The sequence below is a fragment of the Cynocephalus volans genome, chromosome 14 (assembly GCF_027409185.1).
Source record: "Cynocephalus volans isolate mCynVol1 chromosome 14, mCynVol1.pri, whole genome shotgun sequence".
Classification (NCBI taxonomy): domain Eukaryota; kingdom Metazoa; phylum Chordata; class Mammalia; order Dermoptera; family Cynocephalidae; genus Cynocephalus; species Cynocephalus volans.
The window spans coordinates 36,550,651-36,574,389 of record NC_084473.1 but is presented as its reverse complement, the minus strand read 5'-3'; the positions used below and the strand labels follow the sequence as shown (position 1 = coordinate 36,574,389).

The following is a 23,739-nucleotide window of genomic DNA, read 5'->3' as shown; positions in this document are numbered from 1 at the left end:
CAGTTGGTGTCCCTCCTCTCACATTCTCTGCTTTGCTCCCTTTCTCTCCCCCTCCTTCCAAAAGTCTGCCTCCCTCTCAAACCTACACAGGTAAACATCTTTAACCCGTTCCGCTGCCAAGTCCGAAATTGCTTATTTTAGATTTTCAGGCACATTCAGTTTAATTTTAGCAAGAAAAAAAATATTTTAAGAAACTTTTCTTCTTAAATGTCCTGAAGAAAATTAGAACTTTAAAAAACTTTCAGTCTTCTCATACTGTTTATCACATGCAAAGATAAAGCTGCCCTGACCTGGTTAACCTATCACAAAGTTCATTTCACAGCATGGATGTTAAAAGTAGGTAAAAAATGAGGTAGGGTGGAGTGGTTAATTTACTGAGTACATTTCATACAAGATACGGCCAGAGGACTGGCCGGTTAGCTCAGTTGGTTAGAGCACACCAGTAACACCAAGGTCAAAGATTCAGATCCCCTGTAAAAAACAAAAAACTTTTTTTCACAGCTAAAAAAACCAAAAAACAAAAATCCTTGGTCATTTTGACCGAAGATTTCAAAAATGTTCTGGCTTTTTCATTTATTCAACAAGTGATACCCACTAGAACTGTCTGGTTCTTTACTTCTCTGTTTATTTGTGAAGCTATACATGATATGCTTTCTGTTAAGAACTAGGATTCAAAAACTAATTTAAACAAAACAAAACAAAACATTTTTTGCCCTTGGGGAGTTGATAATGTCTCTGTATATATATACAAGTGAGCTACCATTCTAGTGAAGGTGGTAATAGATGGAAAGGGTTGGAGAAAGGGTTCTTAAAGCTTCTTAAAGAGATAGCCCTTGAACTTGATTTATAGGCAATGAGAACCACCCACAAAAAATTCTGTTTCTATTGTTTATCCCAGAGCCTGATCAAAGGAGGTATGTGTTGGAGTGAAAAAAAAGTGGGCAGGAAGTTTCAGTTTGGTTAAATCTATAGTGTCCTGGTAAACCATTTCTCCTGTGGGTGCGAACCTTGATTTGATGATATCCATGGTGTACGTATTCCCATCTTGGCAGATTTTAAGTTACCAATGATTTAACAACTGAATTCCTGAATATTTAACAGTGGGCTTTTTGAGCAAGTTTAAGCTGGCTCCTACACACCACTGAGTGTACTCCTGAAGTCATTTACCCTGTTGAATTTCAGTTTCCTCATCTATAAATGAAAATGTGGAATTAGATGACCCAGCTCTAAATTTTCATGACTAAGACATACACAGTTACTAAGCCCTGCAAACCCACTAAAGGTGGGGCCATGCCTGTTTTGTTCTGTTAAGTAAAAATTATAGGAGGTCATTGTTTTGGACTAGTTCCTGCACTAGGTCCCAAAAGACCGGACTAAAAATCAAAATGGAGTCACCCCTGCTAAGTTTCATGTCACTTAGGCTGTGGTCTGACTTTTGGAGAAGTCAGGAGGAAGATAGCCAATTTCTCGAATGGGCCAGTTTAAATTTTCAGTAGGTATAATAAAGTTCCGTGTGCTTTAATCCTTACACAAAAGAAGTAACCTGATGTTATTTTTCTATTGTTCCGTCTTCCTGTCTCCCTCTTACAAGGAAAGTAACTTTGAAATGACCAGTCCACTTTTTGTGCTTTGTTTCTGCTTTCTTTTGCCTTTTCTGTCTGTAAAACCAACCTCCTCTGCTTGGCTCATTGGAACACTTATTCTATTTTATGGAATAACATGCTGCCTGATTCTAGAATCGCAATAAAGCGAATTGAGATCTTCAGCTAAATTTGTTGTAATTTTGTTCTTTGACAGTTCACTAGCATATACTGTATAATGCCTGGCAAATTGTAGGTGCCTAATTTGAACTGAATTTTTATTTCCTTAACAAATTTCTAAGTTTATTAGGACTTGTGCCAGGCACTAGTCTAAAAAATTTCAAATATTAACTTATTTAATGAGTGAATAAATAGGTTGCAGAGAATGGGGAAAATTTGAGTTATGGAATGAAATGATTAAATTGGTGTATTAGAATGGATGCAGAGAAATTGGATGATGGGAAATTAGGGAAGTATAGAGCAAATACACCATGAAACCTCATGAAAAATATACCCTCTATTAAAAGTAATGGTGTTAGGAAAAAAAGTTTCCAGAACAACCACCTCTCTAATGGAAAACCCAATTTTAGAGAGGAGTGTCTCCAAATTGATTATTGTTATCTGCCCTACCCAACTCTGCCCAGAGGGGAGGTTTTACAACCTCAGAGAGAAAGATTGGTTTCCTAGCTGTAGAGTGAAGGTAGAATTATTTTCCTAAAATGAAAACGCTTTGAACAGACTTTATGAACTCCAAAGCACCAAACAAATGTAAAGCATTAAAGTTCAGAAAACTGCTTCTGTGTTGTGGCTTCTCAAATATGCCCACCCAATAACATCTTTATGGCTAAAAAATCAATGCTCTTTTTTCCACTAAGTTTCTCTTTTTCTTTTTTTTTTTTGTCTTTTTGTGACCTGCCGCACTGCGCCCAGCCAGTGAGCAGTGCACCGGCCATCCTCATATAGGATCCGAACCCGTGGGCGGGAGCACTGCTGCGCTCCCAGCGCCGCACTCTCCCAAGTGTGCCACGGGGTCGGCCCAGTTTCTCTTTTTCAATGCAGTAAACAATTGAAATAGTAAGAATATATGTGTTTTACATAGACATTTTTATTTTTAAAAAAGTGTGAGTTAATCATTTAAGTTTTTTCTTAGAATTACCTTGGAACAGAAGAGGACGTTCACCACTTGAGTGGTTACTCCTAAAGACTACTGCAGTGGTCCACACAAAGAGTGATAAAGTCCTAGTCTAGGCTGATAGCAGTAGAAATTAAACACACACACGCACACACACAAAGAAATAGGTTCAACAGATATTTTGAAGGAGGAATTAACAGAATTTAGTGATTGACTGGATTAGGGCAAGGACATGTTGAGAAGTTTGAAGACTCCAGGCCATTAACAAAATTCTCTTTGTTCTTTTCTTCATTCATAAACTCCTCCTTTTCTCTTCATTTTTTTAGGCTCTCAGGCCTCTTCATATAATTATTTTATTAAGTTAGAAAAGAAAATGCACTCTAAGCTAGGAAGCTGGAATTGGGTTGTACTAATAAATGGAAACAAGTGTATTGTACCCTACTTGGACATTCAGTAACCCAGGTTTGGCAGCACGAGGCAAGGAAGAAGAAAGGTCAAAAAGCTAAAGGTTGGGAGGTATTTCTCAGAGACCCTGAATGTGGGAGACAGGGTCCTTCCAGAGATGTATGCATAATGTGGGGGAATGGATGATTCATCAGGTCTCACCGTGGCCTGGAATAGATATTCCTGAAATCACTTGCCTTCCTATGTCCTGATTCCATGCTCATCAAGCTACCTTGTGACTCTTCCACTGGTTTTCCGGATACACTGTTTATCAGGAAAGATGGTACTTGAGACATGTGCACTTTCGAGTCAATGGAAAGGAATAGACCAGAAGTCACAAACTAGGGACCAATAGGTCATGAACCATGTTTAAAATGTTTTGAATTTGAAAACCTTTAGATAGGCTTGTTATCTCTTCTTCCCAACCTGTTCCAATCACTTTCATTGTTTCATACTTGGTTACTTCATATATTTACATTACCTGTCTGATCCTGTTGGGAAAATGGAATAATTTGGTCAGGGCCCTCGCCTCAGGTCCGGTTGGGTGTGGTTTTAGCACATCCTTTGTAAGCAAATTGTATGTGCGTGTGTGGAGTTAGTGTGCATGCGCACCAATGTATCTTTTTAGTTTTGTTGCTATTCTTGTGCTCTTTCGAGAGAGAGAGAGAGAGAGAGAGAGAGAAAGAGAGAGAAAGAGAGGGAGGGAGGGAGGGAGGGAGGGGGAGAGAGAGAGAGTTTTGATGAAGCAGGCAGGTGGGCATCTGCCTCAGGTGTCTGCCCTGGGCAGCCATGCTTTCCAACCTATGGCTCCAAGGACCTTTTGGCCGGCTACCTAGCTCATAGACCTGTGTGTAAGGGGTATGGTGACCCAGCCTGGTGTGTGAGGGGTCTGGGGACCCAGCCTGGTCTGTGAAGGGTCTGTGACCCAGTCTGTGAATGGGCTTGAGGGGTCTGTGGGCTCCACACCCAGCCTTAGCTCGACAATTGGCCCAATTAATGCAGGATTACCAGCAGGTAAAAGAGCTCAACAACTAGTGTGGTCGTGCAGCTAGACAATTGGCATCACAAACAGGATTAAGAGTGCTACGATTGGCAATGTTGACAGGGTTCCAGACAAAAGCCCTGCACCACAGATCCCTACAGGAATTTGAGTTTGCAAACTCTGGAATAATCCCTACTATAAATAAATAAATTTGCAGAGTAAATTATACCTCAGTCTCTTGTGAGTTTGACTTGTGAGGATCAGCCTCAATGTGTCTAGTCAACTCTTGGGCCAGTAAGGACCAGAACGTGGGCTGTAGGTAGTGACTTCATCGAGGTAATGCCATTCCAAGATTTCTTGTTAGAACCCCCCAGAGTCTTCTCTAGTTGATTTCTTGATTTCATTGTTGCCTTGCCCCCTTTTCAACTTTGTTCCTCTATGCCATTTTGTAGCTTATTATTATTTACATATGTGTTGTGGCAGCTACTGTAGCTCGGTTCATTTAACAGTCTTTTCCCACAACCTCCTAATGGGGCTTGAAAGCTAAAACTCAATCTTCAGCTTCCCTTGCAGGTAGGAGTGGGCATATGAATATTTCTAGCTAATGAAATATGCATGGAAGTCCCTTGGAAGGCTGTCTCTTCTGAAATAAAAAGGCAAAGCTTCCTAGGAAGGAAAAAGCCCTTTTTCTCCCTTTACCATTTCTCCTCTAGCCTGCCTGGCTTGGATGTAAGGCCTGGAGGTAAGGCAGCCTCTTTCCACTATGTGAAGGTCTAAATGCTAAAGTAAATAAAAATAAAAAATAAAATAAAGAGCCATACTAGACCTAGACTATTTACCTTCAGATTTCTTTTGTTTGGAACAAATAAGCTCCTAACTTTAAGCAAGTGTTTTAAGTGTTTCCACCCCAAGAAAACCCTTTTCTAACTTATCTCCCTAATAAGTCCCTCAGAAGAGAGACAATTCTTTATTTATCTTTATATCCTCAGTACTGTATTCTGTACCTGCATATAGTAGGCATTCAATACATATTTGTTTAACCAATTAATAAATTTTCTACTTATTGGAAGAAGCTGGGATAATTTACAAAACACAAAACCATACTTTAGGCAGAATTACTTATTTCATAAGTGACCAAGATAAATCAAGAACAGAAAAAGCAAATTTACAGGATAAATTTTAGATTGACAAAGCAGACAACAAAGGGACCTCTGCTTTTTCCAGGAAAGTTCTCTGTACTAAAGAACAATGTATTATTACTAGTAGTAATAATAATAATGATGATAATAATAATAATTAATGTCAGTCTCAACATAGCAAAACCATGAGATAGGTACTATTATTATCCCTATTTTACAGCTAAGGAAACTGAGGCACAGAGGTCCAAAGCCACTCAGCTAGTAAGTGACAGAGATAGGATACAAATCCAGGTAATCAGGCCAGAGCCTGACCTCTTAACCTCTATAACCATACTAATTAAATAATAGAGAATAAGTCAAGCACAATTGTTCACTTAAAAGTCTATTTTTAATTTATGGGGAAATGTTTTTAAAAGTACACATTGCTAAGTCTAAACTACTAGCTTTTCACTGTGCTCCAATTGTTTGTTTGGACACCCAAAAAGTTAAGATATGTGTTTTGCTGTTTTAGCAAGCCAGACTTCCCCAGCAACTTCTGTTTCAAAGGATAGTTCCTTATAGTTATAAGGAGGACACACTCAACCAGATTTAATGGTCTGGAAATTAGGAACTGATTTTATCCATAAAGCAGGTAAAACTACCAAGCCCCATCCTAAAGCTGCTATTCATCTCAGATTAGCCCACTAACAATGGATAGATGGAAACAGTTTACATTGAAGAGCTGGTCTTAACAGGAATTACACCTCAGCCCAGGGAAGGCAACTAAAGGGAGGATTATCTGGTAACTAAACTCTCCCTCCAATAGCCTAGTGGCTTTTTTTCTGCCCAGTGCATCTATCCTTTTGGCCTCCTCCAATTATCTTCAAAGTGTTTATATGGGGGGTGGGTGGGGGGAGCTTTTTCTTCTCTATCCTATGGCCAAATTATAAACCTATATTGGAGCTTTCTACTGAAAATACTACTGCTCACACAAGGGGAAAAATCGTCTCTGCCATAAAAAGCCAATAAAAATGATTGTGTATGAGAGAAAACAATTCATAGCCTATGCTATTCAGTACATCACTATTTTCAAATGTCAGTAAGAACTCGAAGTCATTTTTTTAACAATTAAATAAAAACATTTACAGGGCACTGGGATCCCTTGGGCAGCTACTTAATTTTATTTGTGAGTTGTATACATTATATAGTGAGATATTAAAACGTATTTTTTGAGGTTTTGAAAATGTTATCTAACATAGTAGATAAATTCATAACAAATGAGAGAGTATTTTTATAATGTATATCATTTTCCTTTTCTTTTGCAATAACGTGAGTCTCTCTAGAAAAATGAAAAAAAAAAAAAAAAAAAAAAAAGAATGTGCATCACTCCATTTGCCAGTCTAAAATATTCCATTTTATAGGTATAGAGAAGGAAAGAGGGAAAAGTAATGACAAATTCATTTCTTAGTTGTTACTGATCAGATTCTTAGCAGCTGCCTCTTGGATGTTTGCTACAAAGAAATGATTTTTCTACCTGTTAATTACCTTGTGAATTTCATTCATACTAAACAAAATTATACTTAGTGTTGAAATCACTTTTCTCTAGCTATTTGTTCAAGGGCTATGTGAGCCCTAAATTGTAATCGGGCTTCCATGGAATAGTCTTTGTAGTTTTTTACGTTGTCTAGGTTTTTTGTTGCACTGGAATAATCTCCTTTTAGGTAATGTAGAATTCCCAGTTCATAGTAAGTATATGGCACCAAATAGTGGTCATATTTTAACAATTTCTCCTTTTGAATGACACGATTAAAGTAGTGCTCAGCCTTCGAATATTTGCCTAAGTGTTTCAGGCATAGACCTTTCAGTAAATTTAACAAACTTAAGTCATCTGTGCCATACTCTTCACTTGGATTTTCTTGTAAAAGGTCTTCTCCTTTGTCAATTATTGATAGCCAACTCGAAATAAGCTCCATTTTATTGCTCATGACTCGGAAACCACTCCAGGCATAAATGAATTCCAGAAGGGGCTGGGCTGTAAACCAGCCTGTAGTAGTACCATAGCGTTGACCCTTTCCAGCACAGAACTTTTCTATTGGCACAGAAGTGCCTAAAATTTTGATTCTCAGGGTATCCACTTTCAAGAAGAGAGAGTTCATGTCCTCACTTACTGACTTCGCAAAATCGGAAGGAAGCAAGGGCAGCATTATAGCTTTACTGTACATGTATACTGCCTTGGACCACCTGCTGTGCTGAAACAGTAGATTGGCATAGTGGTAAGCCTGCTTCCAATCCTGCAGAAAAACTTGACACCACATGAGTTCCCAGAAACAGAGGTGATGAGCCTGCTTCCATTCACTCTGAGTAAAAACGCACTCCTGTAATTTTAACTGTGCATATTCAAAATTTCCTTTCAGCATACAAAAACGTGCATGAAAAAATTTAAGTATGACACAGTTTGGAAATTTCTGGAGATACATTAGAAAGAGATCCTCACTAGCAGAATCGTAAACCTTATCAACACCAAAAGCTACATAGACATAATTGTAATAAAAGAGTAGAGTAAAAACGCTTAAGATATCATTTACGTGGGTTTCAGATGCACTCTCATGAAGCAAAGCCAAGCCTACATCTCTATCACCAGAATATCCTACAACATTGAGTAGTTTAAGTATCTTTGGTGGTACAAGTGAAAACATCAAATTGAATGCTCCAAGCCCAAATTTTATTCCTCCAACCAGGTGTTTGTGGGCTTTGCTTTGGCCATCAGGTATCTCTGCTAATACTTGTTGACAGTCTTTGTATATTTCGTAACTTGACCCAATGCTGATCCCACTTTTAAGAAAACTAAGTATACTGTCATCCTGTGTAAATGCTATGGAGGCTTTCAAGATCAAACACTCAGCATAACACACCTCTGCATGCAGTTCCTCCTCTTTGATAGCCTTTATTCCCTGTCTACTCACTAGACGAGATAAAGTCATTACCCTAGGTTTTCTTCGGAAATTGTTACAGGTTTTCAAAGCTTCCTTTGCGGCAGTCATTCCAACCTGTATATCCTGTGGGTCAAAAGTCAAGATGGCTTTGACAACCATAAGGATACCATACAAAAGGGCATGGTATGTGCTGTTTTTAGACCATGGATAAATAAGATTTATTGCATCTGAGAATCTGTTATTTAGAAATAAATACAATCCAGTTGTGCATTCTTCCAAGGAAGATATTAGATTCATTGTTGTTGCCACAGGTATAACATCATAGGCGTCTTCAAACTTGTCCTCTTGATCATTTTCTCTTTTACCTAGAGTAAATGACATACTGGCTTCCCCACTTAGAGATGGGAAATATCTGAAGTGGAGTGATGTGGTTGCAACGAGAGTAGCTCCTCCTCTCCTGACCGGGGTCACTTCCACACAAAGCTCACTCTGAGGTGTTGCTGGTAAAATGGAGGCGAACGACTAGCTGTGAGGTGCAGCATCGGGATGTTCTCATCTCTGCCAGACAACGGAGAAAAAAATAATTTTATACACCTAGAAGATGCAGTTCTTAAAAGTTCAAGTCATTTGGAACATTCTAAAGAAAACATGTTTTACTTTTTTTTGGCAGCTGGCCAGTAAGAAAACATGCTCTTTTTAAACACTATAAAGTAAACCCTTTGTAAACAGAAGCATTCTTTTGTAAACATCCCTCCGCTATATCAATTTCATAAGATCATCCTTTTGTGTATTTGTATCGGAGAACTGCACTGTGATAGCTGTAAAATTTCTCTATAGGAAGGCCTTTGGGGGCAATAAAGGGGAATGTAGTTACATAGTTCTCTAGTTAAGACTAAGGAAGGGGTGAATTGTTCAGACCGAATATTAAAGATTATGGAAATGAAAAATCCATCCCATGCTATTCTTAGTACTATCACTGTATTTGCACATATTTTTATTGAAAACTAGGTCTTAATGAAATAAAATGTTATGATCAGTTGTATAGGACTTTGGACATGGAGAGAGCTGTTTAAATGAGAAAGATTTCTTAGCATTGCTGCAATTAGAAAAAAGAAATTCAAATGTAAAAGTTGTTATCATAGCATTACTATAGTATCCTGGTAGGAAATCTTTTTTTCTACTGAGTCATTTAACACCTGGAAGGTGGGGTGGGGTGGACACAATGGAAGACCAATTACAAATAGCAAGCTATTTAATTTATTCATCATAACATAATAAGTTCAATTAATCTATTTTTTAAAGTAGAAACAGCAAACATGACACTTTAACAGTAATTATTACAATGCTTTAAAATAATTACAAGTATACTTTTAAATGTACCTGAATTTTGCATTTTGATGTTAAAAGACAGGAGGGGAAGGTAAAGCAGAGGAAAAGAATCAAAGGAAAAGAAAGAGAAAGCAGAAGAAAGAGATGCAGATTTTCACACAGAAGGAGAGAGAAAACAAAGCGGGAAAATATATATGAAAAAAAAGTTATGGGGAGAACAGCCTCAGAGGTGTTATTTTAGGTAAATGCTTGTTTTTTACACCTTAAAGTTCAGTTACGTTTCAGGGTATTAGCAACTGTAATCACTACCCTTTGAAATGCCAAGTTAATTACGCATTTGTTTGAAAGGCTCAGTTCTGAGAGGGAAAGCCATGCAACCCATTAGGAGGGAAATTATTCTTGGGGTGGCAATAGTAGTGGCTAGATCAATGTTATGCAGAGAAACCTAGGTGACAGCCAGATTCACCCAAGGACAAAGTTTCCTTTCCTTTGGCCTAAACCAAATGCTTTCACATTATATCCACAGAATCCCTATCCTCCATTCAAGAAAGCTTAATTTACTTTTTCTGAAACCTTACCTAAGTCTGTTAGCATAATGAGTCTCATGGCATTCCATACATATATCTCTGTTAGAGTTTCTCTCAATGCATTGTAATTATTTATATATCTGCTTTTACCACTAGTCTGCGAACTTCAAGTCATGATATGTCTTATAATCAGCTTTATATTCCACTTCTAGCATACTCCCTTGAACAAAGTAGGCAGTAATAAATGTTTGGTAAATGAATTCAGGTGTCTGCAAAATATTTCTAAGGATTTCTTTCTTTCTTTCTTTCTTTCTTTTTTTTTTTTTTTTTGGTGGCTGGCCAGTATGGGGATCTGAACCCATGACCTTGGAGTTACAATTCTGGGCTCCAACAAACTGAGCTAATCGGCCACCCCTAGGGACTTCTTCTTCTTTTTTTTTTTTTTAGGCAGCTGGCCATCGCAGGGGTTGAACCCTGGATCATAGTGTTACCAGCACTGTACTCTAACCAATTGAGCTAACCGGCCAGCCAGCCCTAGGGACTTCTTGAAAGTGAATTGTGAACTCAACTTTCTGCTGCATAATTTTCAGATTCCCTACTCCTGAAAAGCACATACGGATATAACCATAATAAATTTCCTATAACCAGATTTACTTGTACTTTTTCCCTAATATTTTTGGGATTGAGAGTTTGTGTTTTGTCCACTTCAAGGATTAATACTTGTACAGTCAATAATATAAATTTTCAGAGATGGTGAGAGAGGGAGTACTTATTCCCTATTCAATTCCCATGAGGGGAATTTTCTGCTAGAGAAATACTCTTGGTTGGTGGGCTGACTTTTGGCTGGGATTTGAGAGAAGAAACTAGGCAAGTGTAGCTCTATGCCTTCTGGGTTCCTTTTCTGGGGGGAATCAGCCTGTCCAAAGTCTGATATCAAAAAACAGGAAGATTTTGTTTTCTCCTCTCCAGCTGTGCCTGGGACCAGGTGGGTAAATCTGTTTAATTAAGGAGTGAAGTATTAGTGAGCACACTTGGCAACACCATGTGAAGGTACAGTCACAATCAAAAAGATTGATTCAGTTGATAGTGACTCATACCTCTTGCCATATGCCAAAACCCACTAAAAATGGATTAAAGACTTAACTATAAGACCTGAAACTACAAAACTCCTAAAAGAAAACATAGGGAAAACACTTCAGGAAGCAGGACTGAACACTTTATGAATAAGATCCCCAAAGCACAGGCAACAAAAGGAAAAATAAACAAATGGGATTATATCAAACTAAGAATCTTCTGCACAGCACAAAAAAAAAAAAAAAAAAAAACCAATTAACAGAGTGAAAAGACAACCTACAAACCGGGAGAAAGTATTTGCAAACTATGCATCTGACAAGGGATTAATATCCAGAATATACAAGGAACTTAACAGTAAAAAAACAAGTAACCCAATTAAAACATGGGCAAAGGAGCTGAATAGGCATTTCTCAAAGCAAGATATACAACTGGCCAACAGACACATGAAAAAATGCTCAGCATCACTCAGCACCACGGAAATGCAAACCAAAACCACATTGAGATATCATCTCACCCCAGTTAGCCTGGCTATTATCAAAATGACAATAACAAATGCTAGTGAGGATGCAGAGAAAGGGGAGCCCTTCTCCACCGCTGGTGAGACTGTAAATTAGTACAGCCATTATGGAAAACAGTATGGAAACTACAGACAACTGAAGATAGAACTGCCATACAATCCAGCAATCCCACTGCTGGGTATATGCCCAAAGGAATGGAAATTATCACCTCGAAGGGATTCCTGCACACCCATGTTTATTGCAGCTCCATTTACAATAGCCAAGCGTTGGAGCCAACCTAAATGTCCATCCACAGGTGACCAGATAAGGAAAATGTGGAATAAATACACAATGGAATACTAGTCCACCATAAAAAGAATGAAATTCTGCCATTTGCAGCAACATGGATGATCTTAGAGAAAATTATGTAAAGTGAAATAAGCCAGGCACAGAAAGAGAAATACCACTTGTCCTCATGCATAAGGGGGAGCTAATAAAAAAAAATAAACAAATACATAAAAAAAAGAACGATACAACAATCACAATAATTCATTGAACTTTCAAAAGGAGAGAACAGAACTGAGACTACCAGAGGCAGGAGAGGGGAAGGAGTGCTAATGAGGAATTGATAAAGGGCCACAAAAAATGATTACATTATGTAATGTTGAATATACTAATTATGATGATTTGAGCATCACATATTGCACACGTGTATTGATACTCAATGCTGTACCCCACAGATATGTACAATCAATTATGTTAAGAAAAAGAAAAAAAATTATATTTTGGTCTTCTTCTACTTGACTCTTACATCTATATCTCATTGGTTCTGAACTCAGGGAATGGAAAAGGACATTTTTAATCTCTAAAACCATCTGGTCTTCTTCTACTCTAGGATTTCCTACCTAGATGGTTGGTACCATGGTCCACCCTAAACTTCTTTTCCATCTCTCCTCCCATATCCTCCCAACAGTGATCAAACCCTATCAATTCCACCTTGCTGAATGAGGTGCCCCTTTCCTGTCCTCCAAATCACCCCAGGCATACTTCTCTGACATTGCTTATCACTAAGGTTATAACATGGTAAAAATCACAGACTGTGAAGTTACACTTTTTAGGTTTGAATCCTGATTTTGCCACTTGCTTAGCCTTACTGTGTCCTCTGTTTCCTCATCTACTAATAGGGAAAAATGGTACCTCTAGTAAACAGTGGTTGGGATAATAAGATGAATTAATACATGTAAAGCAGTCAGAACAGTATCGGGCATATATATAGTAAATGTTCAATAAATATTATTATTTTGTATCCCCACCCACTCTCCACATACCTAGCCTGGCACATAGCAGGTGCCTACTGAATTGCTTTATATGAGGTTTGGGATTCAGACTGCTTTGGGCAGGAGTCCCAAAGCTTTTGGTAATAGAGGCAAAGTCATACTCTTGTGCTTTTTGTTTGTTTTTATTTTGGGGCAACTGGCTGGTACAGGGTTTGAACTCTGGACCTCTGGTATTATCAGCACCACACTCTAACCAACTGAGCTAACTGGCCAACACTGTTGCTCTTCTTTTATTTAAAATGTTGTCTCTGTCTGAAATGTCTTCCCTACCTCTATGTGCTTGTCTAAATTTTCTTCATTTGGAAAGATCTAATAAGAATGGATTAGGAGAGGTTAATACTGAGCCATGATGATCATTCAGTTAGGGGGTTTGAATAAGGTAGGGAGGGAGAGGTTGAAGATACACAAAGGAACAATTCAATAAAAAGGAGGCAGAACACAGGTGAGGGAGAAGAAGACTTGGATAAGATGAAGAAAACCTTTTCCATTAACAGAGAAGAGGCTTCCTTTTTGTCTTTCATTCAATGCATATTTAATTGAGCTCCTTCTCAGTGCTGAGCTCCTTCTCAGTGCTGGGGCTAAAGCAATGAACAAAATGAAGACCCTACTTCTATGCAAAGAAACAATAACATGTCAGCTGTTGGTATATGCCATGAAGAAGAATAAAACTGGTTAAGACAGAATAAGGAATTTAGAGAGTGATGAAGTGTGAGATAGTTGCTATTTTATGCAGGACAGTCAAGGAAGGCCTCTCTGATAAGGTAACATTTGAACAGAGATTTAGAAAACATGATCTCTTCTTCAAGATAAGTTAAGTGAATATCCTATGTATTCCAATGATGCCCTGTGCTTACCTCTGTCAGAGCACTTGCTATATATATATTTTTAAATGTCTGTCTTCTGTCTTCATCACCTAGTACAATGACTGGCACTGACTCATTAAATTGAATTAACATTTATCAAATGGTTATGACAGTTTTCAATTTATGTATACTAAAAAAATTCAAGATGAAGTCATTATTTAACTGTTAATACTGTAAGAGTCAAGAAAAATGTATCAGTGAATACAAAGGATTGATGTTCTTAATATAGAAAGAGTTCATGTGAACTGGTTAGATGAAACACTCCAACAGAAAAATTAGCAAAGGACATAAACTGCCAGTAAGTATAATGTCCAACCTCACTGTAAATCAACAAAATACAAATTAAAAAATAAAATATCAATTTACAAAATCAAATTTGGCAGATTAAAAAATTATAACATGCAGTATTAATGAAAGTGCAGAGAATCAAATACCTTTGTAGACTTTTTGGGGTGTGAAAATTGGTGCAACCATTTTGGAGTGCTAATTGGCAACATGCTTTAAAAGCTTTTACATTTTTCATACTTTGGGCCCAGCAATTTCTTATGGAATTATTCTAAAGAAATAAGTAAGAAAGTACATAAATATCTATATCTTACATTCACTTCAGCATTATCTATAACATAAAAAATAAAAACAATTTAAATTCCTTCCAACAGAGGATATTTACATTATGGAATATTATGTAAATATTTTAATGTTGTAAAAGAATATTTAATGACTTGGAAAATTATTTATGGTGTAATGTATTGTATTAGTCAGGGTTCTCCAGAGAAACAGAACCAATAGGATATCTATATGTCATCTATCCATCTTTCTTTCTATCTATCTATCTACTAGATTTATTATAAAAAAGTTGGCTCACACAATTGTGGAGGCAAAGTCCCAATCTGCAGTTGGTGAGCTGGAGACTTATGAGAGTTAATGGTGGAGTTCCATGCGAGTGTCTGAAGGCCTGAGAACCAGGAGAGCCAATGGTATAAATTCCAATTTCAAAGCTGACAGGTTTGAAACCTAAGAAGAGCCAATTTTTTTCAGTTCCAGTCAAAAGACAGGAAAAGGTGGATGTCCCAGCTCAGTCAGGCAGGAAGAGTTCCCTCTTCCTCAGCCTTTTTATTCTACTCGGGTCTTCAAATGATTGGATGGAGCCCAGCCACATTAGGGAGGACAATCTGCTCTAAATGTTAATCTCATTCAGAAACACCCTTATAGACACATGCAGAATAATGTTTGACCAAACAACCTGGTCCAGTCAAGTTGACACATACAAGAGTACTTCAAAAAGTCTGTGGAAAAATAGAATTAAAAGATAATACAAATCTTTCCATGAACTTTTTGAAGTTAACCATCATCACCACATGCACTAAGTAAAAAACCATATGATCCAATTTTTTTCCAATGAAGTGATATTGGCATAGATTAAAATTGGAGAACTATACATTTCAGATGATTAATAATGATTATATCTGGGTGGTAGAATTATAAACATTCTTTTTCATTTAATAACATTCACCTAAATACCGAGTACTTACTATACAAGGACTGTGATAAGAACTAGGCATACAAGAAGACAGATTTGGTGAATGCCCTCACAATATTTACAGCCTGGTGTTTGTGCTTTTTCCTATTTTTATTTATTTATTTTTGGTGGCTGGCCAGTACCAGGATCCAAACCCTTGACCTTAGTGTTATCAGCACCACGTTCTCCCAAGTGAGCTAACCGGCCAGCCCCTTTTTCATTTTATATAATTTCTGCAATCAACATGTTACTTAAAAGAAGGGGGAAAAAATGCCTGTAAGAAGCTTTGCATGCAGTATCTCATTTAATTCTCATAACTCTATGAGGTAGGTATTATTGTCATTTCTCTTTTATATATGGAGAAATTGAGTCTAAGTGACATTTAGTGGCTTGCCCAAAGTCATATGATTGGTGTGTGCAGGGCCAGGATTCAAATTCAGGTGGTTGGACTTCAGAGCTCACAGTCATAGTCACTGTGCTATAAAGCATCATGAGCTTAACTTCTTTTTGAAAAGTCATTCAACAATGCTTTTTGAGCATCTACTTTGTACCTGTCAGTTCTAGATGCTTGGGCTATAGTAGTGAACAAGACATATGCTCTATCTGGAAAGTTAAACCATGTATGATTATTGCTTTTTTCATTCTACTTTTCTATATTTTCCATTTTCTGCCACAAATGTAAATTAATTTTATAATATAAAAAAGCTTTTACACTCTTAATTAAAATTTTTTTCTTTTGGTAGCTGGCTGGTATGGGGATCCAAACCCTTGACCTTGGTGTTATAACACCATGCTCTAACCCACTGAACTAATTGGCCAGCCCTACTCTCAATTTAATATTACATAGATAATTAATCATCTTATCCATATAACCCCATGGAATAATTAGGCTAAGCAAAGAAAAAAATGCAACACTGCTATTCAAAATCATTCAAAATTTTGATATGGGCTAATTATGATTATCAGCTCTGAATCATTTTGAAGTATGCTTGAATGTATGATACATGAATGAATATAAATGAGACAACAGATGTCTAAAACATTTAAGTGATTTTTTCCCCCTTTCTATTTAGATCTGTCATTTAACATCAGAATAAATGATTTTTCTAAAACCAAATAGTAAATTTCAGAGACAGGATTCAATTTCAAGTCTTCTCACAGCTAACCACTATGTCTTTGTAATACCTGAGTTTACTTCAACAATTACTTTGTGTATTTTGCTTTCTCAACAGGAATGGGTTGCTAATTAATTGTGGACTTTCTCACTACAGCTCTTCCACCTTCCCACACTCAAAGACGCTTTAAGGTGTAACATAACCTTTTGTTTAATGCCTGTCTTGGATTGAGTTTCCCCCCCAAACTTGATCCCTTCTGTGACAGTGTTAAGAGAGTGGGAGATCCTATTATGGTAATTGAAAGGTAGGGCCTTGAAGAGGTGATTAGATTGGAGGACCATAATGTAGTGAATGAATTAAAAATGGTGGTCATAGATGCGGTTCTGAGGGCTTTAAAAAGAGACTGAATGAGGTGATTAGTCTCTCTGCTCCACCATTTTCTCAATGTGATACCCTGCCATCACTGAAGTCACCACCAAAGAAAGACTTCACCTAATGTGTTCCCTGGACTTTGGACTTCCCAGCCTCTGAAACTGTAAGCAATAAATTTTGGTGTTTTTAATAAATTACCCAGTTCTGAGTATTTTGTTATAAGCAACCGAAACAGATTAATATAGAAAACTGTTACCAGGAGTCGGGTGTTGCATATAATATATACCTGAAAATGTGGACGAGGCTTTGGAGCCAGGAAATGGGCAAAGGCTGGAAGAATTGAAGGAGCAGGCTAGAAAAAGCCTTCTTTCTTAGAAGACAAGAAAACCAGGGTAAGTTTTAGAGATTGGTTAAATGGTGGTGACCAGAATGCTGATGGAAATATGGACCATAAAGGTATCAGATAGAAATGAGAAGGGACTTATTGGAAACTGGGGCAAAGATCATCCTTGCCATGAACTGGCAAGGAACTTGGCTGCATTCTGTTCATGCCCAAAAGTATTACAGAATGTGGAACTTGGGCTGGATAGTTAGCTCAGATGGTTGAGCATGGCATTATTACAACAAGGTCAAGGGTTCAGATTTCTGTACTACCCAGCTGCAGGGAAAAATAAATAAATAAAAATAAATAAATAAATAAATAAAATAAAAAAACAGACCCAGTCACAAATAGCTAGTGACTGGGAAGGTGTAAAAGTGAATGTAATTAAAAAAAAAAATTCATGGAACATTCACCATGAGTAGGTACTCTTCTACACTAACTTATCTTTATACATTGCAGATATTTCAAGACACAAACGACTGGGGACTATTTTTCCAAAGAAAGAGCTGTCATGCAGGCTAACATGTTCAGTAATACATCAAAATTATATACTATGTTGAAATATTATATTTGAACTAATGAAAAGTTAAAGGATATTTTCGAAGAATGCAATTTTACTAATTCTAAATTTTATACACATGCACACACACACACACACACACACAAATATGTAAGCTATAAATGTGCAGTAAGGGGAAAAAAACAAGAGGCAAACTTAAAATACTACATTCTTAGGATGCCTACACATCTATAGTAGCAAAAAGGGAGGCTCTTACTGAAAAAGTTATCTTTTAAAACATTGCAGGAATAGTTGAACTTTGGGATAAAATCAGGAGCCCCAAAGTCCTAGGAAACCTTTCTAGAAGATTTAACCAGATTGTGTTCCCATCGGTAGGAGGAGAGGGCAGGCAAAAACCCACTATCAATAAATAGGGGCAAATGTGCTTCAAGACAGTTTAAGAGATGATACATTGACAGGGCCTATACATACCAACAACTAATTACAAAGGAGCTACATGGAAGGGAACTAGAGAAATTATGCAATAATAAATATACTATGAAAACTAGTAGCTTTGGAATTTCATAGCACTAGAGTCAGAAAAAAAAGTGAGAAATTATTTGTAAAAAATTTGACTAGGACTCTGAGCAAAGCTCAGGGTGAGAAACAACAGTGATGAATAGAAAATTAAAAAGTGAGGGTAATTGCTATAAAATCTGAAATTATAAATCCAAATTAATTTGGTTTTTAAAAATACATATTTTATGTGTTTACATCCTACTAGGCTCCTCTGTGGGCAAGGTCCATACATTTACTATCTTTTGATCCTGATGTTTAAGCACAGTAGCTTACACTTCTTATGTGCATAATACAAGATCTGAGGAAGGAAAGATGAAAGAGAATACAGCTATCTTCATTAGGATTCTAGAATGGGTAGTGTAAAGAGGGTGTTAAGTGATTTACACTCTCCCCCTAGTACCCCAAGTAAATACACATAAATATTGTTTTCCTTTTATGGAAGCTGGAAGGCTTCTACGGAAAACAAAAGTTGGACCTCATTAGCACCTCATTCTAAGACATTTACCTGTAGCAAAACTGCCTCCCTGAAATCCGAGGCGACAGAAAATCAAGATGCCTTCCGATATTGTCATAATATGTGTAACCAGCAAAATTCAGGAAAATAATTTGGGTCTTTATACCTGGGAATCCCAATTTAGAATTTTAACCTTTTATTTAAAATTATGTGTATGAGAAACATTTTTTAAAAAATTTATTTCTTGTATGAGAAACATTGTATGAGTGACCTTGAGAACTTAGCTGAACAAGAAAACTTCAACACAGCTGCATTTGGGGGTGGGTGGGCAACAAGAAAGAGGGAATACGGGTATTTGTGTGTAAAAACACAATAAACATCTTTCCATGGTAAGTAACCAGATAGAACAATTCTAGGATAAAGTGAGGTGGGTTTTTTGGGGGTTTTGTTTTTGTTTGACTTTGGATACTATCAGTGTCCCACTGGAAAGTGGTAGCATACTGGCAGTTTCCTAGGCAAATTTTGTAACATAAAACAAATGTCTCACTATAACTCCAAAGCACAATGCTAGGCAGTGGGAATATGTAAGTGAATAAAACAATGTCTGTCTCTGTGGATCTTACACTATATTTGAGTTACATTGCATTCACTGTCATGCAATGAATCAATAAGTCAGATGGTGAGAAGAGCTATGAAAAAAAATGAAGTTGAGTAAAAGGTACAGAGGGTATGGGGGAAGGGCATGTTACAATGGTTAAAAAATATATATATTTGTTTCAAAACACACAAAACCTTCAAATAATACAGAAGACTATACAGTTAAAAAATGAAAGCTCCTCCCTTCAACTCAATCCCACTTCCCAGGAGCAACCACAGTTAACAGTTTGGGAGTACATATATTAATTCCAGATCCTCCCCATATTAACTATCCCACTTAATTCCTTCATTACTACTTCCACTTAAAGTATTTATATTTTTTCAAAATAATATTACATTTAGTTTCTTCTTATAAGCAATGCAGATCATAAAAAAAAAAAAATCAGAAAATAACCAGAATGCATGTACCCTACATTTATAATACCATCCACCCACAGACAACACCTTTGTCACCTCCATTTTCTCCTTAGTAATCTAAAACCTAAAATGACAAGCATAGCAACATGTTTCAGTTTACGCAGCTACTAAACTGTGATTTCTCAGTTCAAATGTGGAATTCTACCATCTCCAAAACTCCCTCTTAAAAACAAAAAGATTATTACAGAAAACTATAAAATACAGAAAAGCAAAACAAGAAAAACTTACTTTTATTAATACAATTTATTTTTACAAAACCAAGGCATTCTGCTTTTGTTACTTAACTATATACCATAAACATTTTTCTGACATTAAAAATTCTTCTACAATATATGATGTTGATGGAGGGGGAGCGGGGAGAGGGAGGAGGAAAGGAGGAATTAGTAAAGGGACATGAAAATCAACTACACTGTATATTGATAAATTAAAAAAAAAAAATTCTTCTACAATGTGATTTTAAATGACCGTTTTTTTTGTTTGTTTGTTTGTTTTTTTTGTAACAGGGCAGTATGGGGATCTGAACCATTGACATTGTTGATATCAACACTGTACTCTAACCAACGGAGCTAACCAGCCAGCCCAGCCATGACATACTTAAGCAATCCCTTTCTGTTTGCTTTTCAAGCTGTATTAGTTCATTTTCTGTAGCTTATTAACAGAACACCTAAAACTGGGTAATTTATATATATTTCTTACAGTTTTGGAGGCTGGGAAGTCCAAGGTCCAGGGGGCATGTTTGGTGAGGGCCTTCTTCCCGGTGGGGACTCCGCAGGGTTCCGTGGTGATGCAGAGAATCACATGGACACAGAGTAGGAGCATGTGTTAATGTGCACACTTGTTCTGTTTTTTTTTTTTACTTGCTCTCTTTGTAAAACCACTAGTGCCACTCCCATGATAACCCATTATGGATGAGTATCCATTAACCCATTAATCCATGAATGAATTAATCCATTTATGAGGGCATTGACCTCATAATTCAATCACCTCTGAAAGGCCCCATCTCTCAACACTGCCACATTGGGGATCAAGCTTCCACATGAGCTTTGGAATGGGACAAATATTCAGACCATAGCACAAGCTATTCCCAATTTTTTGACATTATATACAAGATCCCACGAACATTTTTGCACATAAATCTTTATGCATATCTATGATTATTACCTAGAATAAATTCCAGAAAGTAGGATTGCTGGGCCAAAGTACATATACAATTTAATTATTTAAAAACATATTGCCAAACTGACCTTCAAATATCTTGTATCATTTCATAGTCCTATCAGTGGCTATAAGTGCCAATTTCCCTGCACTCCTGAAAAAAAATAGTATGTTTTACTTATTTATTTATTTTTAAATTTTTATTTTATTTTGGCAGCTGGCTGGTACAGGGATCCAAACCTGTGACCTTGGTGTTCTAAGACTGCACTCTAACCAACTGAGCTAACCAGCCAGCTCAGCATGTTGTTTTAATTTGTTGTTCTTCTTTTAGAATTTGTATTTCTTTATTAGTGAAGATAGACATTTTTTCTTCTTCACTGGCCTTTTTTCCCCTTGCTTTTCTAAACTGACTGTTTCTGATTTTTGCCTATTTTTTTATGGGGTAAACGCATGCTTTGTTCATTACCAGAGATTCTAGGTTCTCCAATTTTGGCAACTAGATGGACCTGGAAAAAAATCTGGTGGGGCAGGCAACAAACTTTTTTCTATCAAAAATCATATGAGGTTAATAAAAAAATTATTCAGCATCTTTTCATTAAAATAACAAGGGGGAGCATTTTACCACAAAAAAACGAGATACATTCACAAATCAAAGAATAATTCTTTCCAAGAAAGAGTGGTTGACAATAGTTCCTATTTTTCTGGAATTGGAGAAATCTTTGTTAAAGTCTGGACTGATGATCCTTGTAGCAGGATTTGGGAACCACGGCACCCACCATACTGCGATTCTAGGTCTTAGTCTCACTTGAAAAATGAGATGGTTAGACTACTGATCTTACAAAATTCCTCCTAGCTCTGACTGTCAAGCAATTTCTTTCATAGGTAATCTAAATGTAATTATCTATATGTTTCCATTTGTCATTGACTTTGGAATAAACTTTTATTTGCATTTTTTTTTTCTTTAAGGTGTGCCGAATCTTATAGACATTAACTTCATGTAACACCAAGGTCAAGGGTTCGGATCCCCATACCAGCTAGCTACTAAAACCAACCAAACAACAAAACAACCAAACAAAAGACTAAACTTTGTAAAAATCAAAAAGTGACAATTTTTCTGTCTTACCCCCATTACTCATGAAAATACATCTCACCATTCCAGAGGCAAATACCTTTGGATAGAACCCTTAAGAATGCTTCAGCATTTGAATTTGGGATTCCTGAGGATTACTTTTCATGAAGAAAATTTCCCTTTCTGAGTTGTTGCTTTTTATATGTGTCCCTATTTTACTTAAAGTGTACCACTTTATTGACTGGAATAATTCTAGCTATAAAGTTTCCTCCTTCCAAGATAGTGCTGGATAAACTGCTAAACTTGAAGTCTAAGCTAGTCTAATTCTAACTCTCTAGTTAAGATATAAAGCTGACCAAATCCCTTTCATTAATATTCTTTCTTTAGAGAGGGAACAACACTACTGATTAATTTAGGGCTGGAAGATTTCAGTTTCACGCTTTTTAATACAATTAGGCATTCCACAGAAAGTCTCACTATTCCCTAGATTGTTTTATACTCCTAAACCACGCACTTAGGTAATAATTATATCAGTGGGGCCCTCCTGCATCATGTTTTTCTTCTTCCTACTTTCAATCTTTGAAGTCGGTCAAAGTACTGGAATTTTTTAACTATTGCTGTCCACACCTCTCATACTTTAGTACTGACTGTAGTCCAGAATTGGCTAATGAGAAGTTAATTTCTTTATACAGTGTGAAAGAATTAACATGTCTCTATAAACTTTTCCTTCCCAGAATTTCCTAACAGCATTCTAGAGAGAACAGAAAATCACGAAACGTTGAAAAAGAAAATCTGAAGTTGAACATAGCTGTTTGGATTGACTCACAGGACATACATTCACAGCAAATACATAAATAATTATTAAAAGACTAGTATTTGTTACCGCTGGCTATTTCGTTATGTTAAAACTAGGTACATGTACAAAAGTTTTAAATTAGCTTTTCTTTTCTTATTCTAAGGTTTTCACATTCAAGCTAAAATGGTGACAAGTGACTTAAAAGTGAAACTAAAATGGTGAGGGAAGTAAGATTAAAAAGTGAACTTATTCTTTAATGCTTCTCTGGAAATACTGAATCTAGAAAATGCAGATAAATTTTGAAAACTGCTGTAAAAGAATTATGAATTACTCTGCCTTCCTAAACTAATAATATTGTCAAAATTTAACCACTGTAACACATTAAGAATTACTCAATACTTCATATTAGAAACTATTAGAATAATTGTTGAATTGAATTAAGTAGTTTTCACAGTCAAACAGAATCTGGGAATGTAATCTTAATTTAACACAGAATCCTAGAGACAGAAACTTATGTGGGTAAAACTGGTTTCAAAGAGAATCAGGAGGAATGAAAGTTCTCTATACAATAAAATCTCCCCAGGGCCAAGCCGGTGGCGCACTCGGGAGAGTGCGGCGCCGGTCCCGCCGCGGGTTCGGATCCTATATAGGAATGGCTGGTGCACTCACTGGCTGAGTGCTGGGCACGAAAAAGACAAAAAAAAAAAAAAAGGGGCCGAGCCCGTGGCGCATTCGGTAGAGTGCTGCGCTGGGAGCGCGGCAACGCTCCCGCCGCGGTTCGGATCCTATATAGGAATGACCGGTGCACTCACTGGCTGAGTGCCGGTCACGAAAAAAAAAAAAAAAAAAAAAAAAAAAAAAAAAAAAAAAAATGAAATCTCCTTGATTTGGATTGACATTTAGTGAAAA

General features: G+C 36.8%; 1 protein-coding gene across 1 annotated transcript; it reads right to left on the bottom strand.

The window, feature by feature from the left end:
* Nucleotides 1-6,848: 6,848 nt before the first annotated feature.
* On the bottom strand, nt 6,849-8,570 carry LOC134362498 (tetratricopeptide repeat protein 39B-like). Its single transcript, XM_063077761.1, has one exon. It carries the CDS (start codon nt 8,568-8,570, stop codon nt 6,849-6,851), a length of 1,722 nt encoding a protein of 573 aa, XP_062933831.1.
* Between the last annotated feature and the right edge of the window lie 15,169 nt (nt 8,571-23,739).